The sequence below is a fragment of the Neltuma alba genome, unplaced genomic scaffold (genome assembly GCF_004799145.2).
Source record: "Neltuma alba isolate B1F8T4 unplaced genomic scaffold, ASM479914v2 tig00013086_pilon, whole genome shotgun sequence".
NCBI classification, from domain to species: domain Eukaryota; kingdom Viridiplantae; phylum Streptophyta; class Magnoliopsida; order Fabales; family Fabaceae; genus Neltuma; species Neltuma alba.
The window spans coordinates 267,084-274,427 of NW_021637414.1; the positions used below are offsets into that span (position 1 = coordinate 267,084).

Here is a 7,344-nt window from a genome sequence, read left to right on the forward strand (position 1 = left end):
TAGGACAAGAGGTAGTAGTTAGCAAACTATGTTTCATCACTGACAGCAGAACGATGAAGTTAAAAGAATGACGAATAAGTCACTACTCTGCTAATTATTTATTTTTAACTGCAAATAAACAGCCATTTATTAATTCGACTCTCCCGGCAAACTGATAATTTCTTTTAACAATTTTCATTGGAATTCCAGGACTATGAGCAAAAATGTGTCTACAGAATGTTAACTTAATACTGAAAAGGTCTGAACAGAAGAACGTACCAGAGGAAAGTCAAGTTATGCGTGAAGCATCAAAGAGAAACCAATATTGTAATCTGTTTACAAATTAAAAATATTTTTGTCACGAATTCCATTTAAATTTAACTGGTACTGTCTGTCTGTCTCCAGAGCATAGTTTACTAATAATAGCGGAATAATCATTCTAAATAAGGAGGGCAGGAATTAATGGATCTTGATAAGAACGGTATGGCCCATTTCTTCCGTCCATTGCAAGCCTTGATCAGGCTGCGTGGTGGTTTGTAATTCGAAGCTTCAGTCCCAGGATCGTCTTTCGTTTGTTTGTTCGTTGGTTTTAAAGGAGAAAAGAACAAACTTTTAACAAAACTCCCATGTCATCCAAATTAAAGAGACGGGGCAACTTTTTTGCATCGTGAATAAAACAACATGGTAATTGTAAACTTATGGCTGGCAAAAAACATAGTAAATCTATGATGTTCATGTTCCGTCTTAAAAACGACGCCGTCAACAACTCAATATCGTAGCCCATAAGGAAATTTGGTTCTACTGTCATCTACATATTAATGTGTGCGTTGTGTTTTTTATTTTTTTAATAAAAACATATTAATGTTTTTCACTTTCAGCATGGAACTCGTGAAAACATAAATAAATAAATTTATAAACGCGGGCACGCGCGATAATGAAGCCTCAGTCTCAGCGGATCTATAAACCCCGCGTCTCCAGCCCAAAACCCAGTTTCATGATGCACCCGAGTTAAAGCCCATTCAATAAAACCCAAAAGACGCTCAACGCCCCTCATTGCCCTCAATGCCTCTGGCAAGTCCAACTAGTTAGGCTTTGCCAAAAATGATTGGTTTAAGTGGTAAGCGGCTTGGTACCGTTTAAGTGAGGTCTCGAGTTCGAGTCTCAACGTATGTAGAAATCTCCGTTGGAAGACTCACCCACCACAGCTAGGTGCATGACACGGGTCGGATCTAGATATAGTCAGAATAAAACTCCAGTAAACTGGGTGGGCAACCAAAAAAAAAAGGCTTTGCCAAAATGAGTGGCCCAAAAATAGGTTTTGCTATGATTCAGCTGCCACTCACTACCCTATTGACTTAAAGCAACTAATATGAACTGGTCCAGCCAAAAAATTTATCTCTTGCAACATACCAAATTAATGTTTGAATTATTATTAAGAGAGATATCCATATTTAGTACTCTATAGTATGGATTAATTCTATTAGGAGGATGCTTATGTGCCCAAAAATTTTTTTAGAAAAAACCAACGCAGTGGAAAATATCTAGTTTAGATATACATACGTATGTGTATTGGGGAAATTTGATAGACGGAGTGGCGTCAAGTTTTTTGTTTTTTTTTTTAAATAGAACTTGAAGTTAGAGGGCAAGACCGCAAGAGTAGGATCAGAATTCAGAGGCAAGCTGAAGAAGCCACTTTTCAACGCACAGTGGATTCAAGTTACCATCAAGGCCGAGGGGCTCTCAACTGATAAAATAACAAATATGAAAATTAGTTAGGGCTTGTTTAGAATAGCTTATGAGTAATTTTTAATCATGATTTACAAAATACGAGATAAGTATGTAGAAGAGTTTTATCTCAGTTTACGTAAAATGTGCTTATAAGGGATTTTCACCGCTATCCTAAACAGGCTCTTAGTGTACTCGTAGATTTAAACCCGACTAATAATGGTGAGAAAATAGCAGCAATAGTCATCTTCCAACAGGTCGATTTCTTTATTAGGCTCAAAATAGTAAAAATGAGATTAGCAAAATATATACGGCGGCGAAGCTTCCCATCCCATAACCGAGCGATTGATATCATGGGCCAGAATTTGCCTTGATCGTTAGTTTCGATGGGACGGACGCGGACTTCGTGGCTGCCCCCACAGCCTTTCCTCACCGCTTCCCTCTCTCTCGTCTCTTCCTTCTTTTGGGACGGACCTGAATTTTTTTTTTTTTTTAAAACACCCCATCCTGTTACTCATGTTAGAAGGAAATTCAAGGAACTGCGCGTCTCATTATTGTGAATGAAAATTCATTTAAACACTATCATCTTTTGAATTGTGATTACACTGCGGCTCCGTTTGTCATCACATTCGAAATTACATATAAATACTAAAATGTAAGTAATATAAGACTCTTTTTATATATTTATTTTATATTTCGTAAATCACCTATCGAAATACAAGCCATTCCAAAGGTGCCTTATATATATTGATCTCCCCCGCTTCTTCTTTCGTATTCTTCTCGGGTTTCTTACATAATCGTCTTGTGTTTAAAAACCAACCGTTCCCTCAAGCCTTCTCTTATTTTTTAACGCACCCATCTACTGCTTCAGTCGGTTTCACTTCCGCTTGGGATATCATTCAATTGTACTTAATATTTTAACGCACATGTGTAGGACTGTGTGCGTACACACCCATGGAACTAACAAAACTAAGGCACGCGATCTGTTAGGCATAAATAAAACCTAACAACTAGTGTTAATTTGTGGAATGAGATTGGAATTTACAGTGAGAAGCAGGGAGATACAACTAGTCATCAAATACATATTGCCTTAAGAGCTTTTGGCCAATCACAAACTGCCAGATGGGCACACAACCACAAATCAGCAACAGTGATCCAACCATTTCTGCAACCTCAACTCTCTGTAAAACCTCTCTATGAACTCTTCTGCGGCCTCGTCCACGCGGTATTCTTCCTCTACGACGTCGTCGCTTAGCATGGAACTCGGTCCTGTTATTTTCGCTCGCCCTTTTGTTGAATAATTCCCCAGAGCCGATGCCACCAGCGTGTCCTCGTCGCCACGACACAATCCTGCGATCTTATGAACCGGCGTTTCACGAGAATAATGGAGCGCGTGATGGTGTTGGCGGCGCGTGTAGGGGGGAGAACCGCCCTTCCGCCTGCCAGCGTAGGAAAGTCGAGGCGGACTGCCGCTGCAGCTGAACTGGTACTCCATGGGGGAAATGAAAGACAAGTGCGCGTCACGTGAGCGGCAGGTCAGAGCTTCGTGGTGTCGGACGACGGCGTTATTCAGGGTCTTTCCCAAGTTCTTGCCGCGCTTCATCATGAAGTGAACGTCGTGCATGACTTTGCTTTTGGAGACACCGTTCTGTACGAGGAAGCCGATCAAACGCACCGTTTTGCAGAGCTTCTCCACCACCAACGACGGCCGGCCTGGGTCCATGCACGTTACGTCAGAGACGTCTGGGAGAGAAAAGGGCGTGTCGCTGTGCGGCTTCATATTTCATATGTGTGGAAGAAGACTGAGTGAGTGGTCCAAGAGGGTAGGGGGGCGACGGTATTTATCAGTGAAGAGGGTTTGGTTTAGGTGGGGGAGGGAAATTTAAAGAAAGGGAAGAGGCAGGATAAGGCCAGAGAAAGAAGGGGTCAGATGTTTGTTTCGTTGTGTTATGGATGGTGAGCTTTAATCATGACAGTTTTATTGTGCACTGTCCTTAATTAATTGTGTTTCGTTTCTTTTCTTTTCTCTGCCTTTTTTTCCTTCTATTGGATGAGCTCTTTTTGTTGTTATTATATGATACATATATTCCTTCCCTTTCTTTGTTCATGTGCATACATAAATGAAATCGAACCAAGTCCCTATTTTGTTAAAGGCTAAAAACAGGGCGCCCAATAGAATGCTCGAATGGGACCACCTTCAAAATGGTTAGATAAGAATTGAGAGGCAGAGACATATATATACCACCAACCCAAACAGATGGCTACTTTTTGACCTCTAAGGTCTCGGCCTTATTGCTCGATATCTTCCAGGCTGTGGACCCGGAGCTGTATGCCAGTATTAGCAGCGTACTTGAGTGAGTTTTTACTCCGTATATACACATCAATGGATATCTATATGTTTGGCCAACAAATGTATAATTATAAATCATACTCCGTCCCTTTGAAAATATAAAGCACTCTGATTAAACAGATTTACACATCACTCAATAAGTTATTTACCAACCTATAAAACCATACGTTCTTTTCAAGTTCACCTTTATTTAATAAGGCATCACTCACTTAATTAGAAAAACCCTATTAATTACTGGTACACCGTCAATTAAGAGCATTTTAAACAAAAACTTATTAATTACAGGTGAAAAATAAAAAATGCATGCCTTATATTCTTTAAAAAAATCTTATAATTTTTTTTTTCCTGAAGGGAGAAAGCAAAGCAAGGTGCAGTGGAAGTGGGGGGGGGGACTTCAATTCAAATGACAACTTTAGTTAGGTGCAATACTCCCTTTAATCCCACATAATCGATATTTAGTTCCCACCTTACATGTCAAAAGCTACACCCACAATCCGTCTATCAAGCACTTTGCTTATTTTATGCCATACACGGCCCTACGGTCATGATGACAGTATCAAGAATCCAAAGTGGGCTCTAATCTAGTCGGTGATTGAGTAAATAATATGCATTATAAATATCCAGTGGCTAAGCATCCATTCTGGAACTGATTATTTTTTTCCCTTTTTAATTAGTAAAAAGTGTTTGGTTTGTAGTTATCGAAAATGCGCATAATAGAGATCTGGCTTTGAGAAATAGTATATCCTAGCAGCATGTACGTCACTGATTAACGCCCATGTTATTATTCTACACAAAACTCGATCATAAGCTATACTATATGTTACTGTTTATCTATACATGAGCGTTATATAATCATCATTTTGGCCGGGTGAAAAACCGTCATTGAGGTTATTATTCTCTTCTGAGGCCACAAATAGGGCGGCTTGAGAACGATATTCGAGGCAAGGTAAGGTTATATATGGAGAGAGGGAGAACTGTTGATTTCGTGAGCACATGATATTGTAATCATTTTGAGCAAAGGTACAATAATGGTATTATATAGTAAATGGTTTTTGGCTAGTTTTATGAGGTTAGTTGGAGATGGACGGATGGTCGTTGTTGAAGTGATGCTATTTTTAACTGCGAGACCAAATGATGATGGTGCGAGAAAATTTAGTAAAGCAGAGAGAAAAAGGATGTCGGGAGGGTTATTTGGAATTAGTAGGTGTGCCATCATGACTTGGTCCAACTATTACAAACTGCCAATCACTATGCTCCATTAATATATCATCCATCAGTTTCCAGTTTAAGAGCAGCCCTGACAAAATAAGCCAACACTTGAAGGGGCAGTGTGCCACAACAAGTCAAATTAAATGATGTGTGTGTGTGTGTGTGTGACACACACAGACACACCATAGGGTATATAGCTGCTCATCATCATCGGCAACAATAATATATGCTGGTTTAATTTATGTGTTTCATGAAGATGAAAAGAGTGAAATCTACGAAAGCTGGGGGAAGGATATGTTGATGATGATGATGATGTTGAGTTGGTCTAATTGTTAACAGAGGAAAAGTGGAGTTGAGAAGCACTAAGTATTGGGATCCGCCATTAACGCGATACTTTTGTGGGTTCGAAGTGGAGGATATCAGATGATGCAGCCCATCAAAAAAGAGACTCAGTGCCATGCCATGCGCGAGTGCGTACGTGATTGTTGCTTCTGAACAGGAGAACCATCTAACAAGACATGGTGGAAGGAAGAGTAAGGTTTTCTCGCATCTGATATTGGGTCTATACATCTCAGTAATTTCCCTCTTTAAGAACTTTCACAGCTTGCCATTTCGTACATTGTTATGATTTTCTGAATGGTCTATGATGTTGGCTGATATGTTAAGCTTTCTCCATAATATACAGTTGTACTCCTCCGGTCCTTAATATAATACCTATTTAACTAATTTGATTAGATTAAGGAAGTTAGGTAAGTTAGTTAATTATAAGAAAAGTTACACATTTTTCCTAAAACACTATAATTATCTTTCTTAATACCCCCTCTCCCTCTTCTACTTGATTATAGTTGAGGGAGTATCTTTAGGGGTAATTTAGAGAAAATTGATAAATATGAGAAATGGATCTTATATTTAGAATCAAAACCAACTCAAGAATTGGGTCCTATATTAAGGACCGGAGGAGTATTATCTATTCCAAACTGACACTTACTGATTTACTTTCTTATGGAAACGTATGATAATACAGGGTGCGTGTCGTCAGTTTATGGATATTTAATTTACTGCTAATATTTCTTTTACATCCTTCATTTCGTTCGTTTAAAACATGATGCACTTCGACAAACATATTTCAAATTTATCTTACTTAGGTTTCACTTTCCCAGCATATCCTACTATATATACACTCCTCTGGTCTTTAATATAGGACCTAATTGTTGAGTTGGTTTTGGTCTTAAATATAAGATCCATTTATCATATTTATCAATTTTTTCTAAATTACCCATATGATACTCCCTCAACCATAATCAAATAGAAGAGGAAGAGAGGATATTAAGAAAAATGATTATGGTATTTTAGAAAAAACGTGTCACATTTCTTGTAATTAACTAACTTACCTAACTTCCTTAATTTAATCAAATTAATTAAATGGGTCTTATATTAAAGACCTGAAGAGTATATATTGTACTATAAATGCAATATTTAGGAATAATATAATGGAATTACTTGGTATATATTAGTTGAAACAGATTGGTTTCCAAGTCCTGTGCAACACACGGCAACACATATTTCTTTACTCAGTGGAAGAGTTTTTTTGGGGAAAAGCGAGAGAGCCTGATCAATTTCAAAGGAATGTGGATGTCCTCATGGTTATTGGAGAGGAAAGTATAGAGTAATATACAATAAGATCACCGTCATAGTGTCACTTGAATTAAATACGGACGTAGGACCACAGCTTTTGTTTAGTGCTGGCTGTTTATAAAATTATTACTAAATAATGGATAAAAATCTGGCATTCGTTTTGGGGTGCTCGACAAAAAAGATGATCTGAGAGGCTGGCAACCATCTCTTCAGAAGTTAGACAATTTCTATTAGCTCACACCAGTCTTTTTTGGCCTTTTGGGGGGTGGTTAAGGACTCATGGTTAAGGCAAAACCAACATTTTACTTTTAATAATGCAGGATTAGGGAAGTTACGAGAAGGATTAGAAGGCTATATCGCTTCTATATATTCAAATTCTTCCATCAAATGAGGCATATTATTAATCCTAATATCTTACAATAATGCTAACCATATCGTACCTTTTT

The 7,344-nt window shown here is 38.3% G+C and overlaps 1 protein-coding gene across 1 annotated transcript; it reads right to left on the minus strand.

Annotated features, from left to right (window-relative positions):
* Positions 1–2,690: 2,690 nt before the first annotated feature.
* LOC114734358 (uncharacterized) lies at positions 2,691–3,643 on the minus strand. Its single transcript, XM_028921986.1, has one exon. It carries the CDS (start codon positions 3,482–3,484, stop codon positions 2,846–2,848), a length of 639 nt encoding a protein of 212 aa, XP_028777819.1. The 5' UTR covers positions 3,485–3,643; the 3' UTR covers positions 2,691–2,845.
* Positions 3,644–7,344: the final 3,701 nt, after the last annotated feature.

What these genes read in the sequence shown, in the direction of transcription:
- LOC114734358 (XM_028921986.1), bottom strand. Translation starts at nt 3,484, where the DNA reads ATGAAGCCGCACAGCGACACGCCCTTTTCTCTCCCAGACGTCTCTGAC.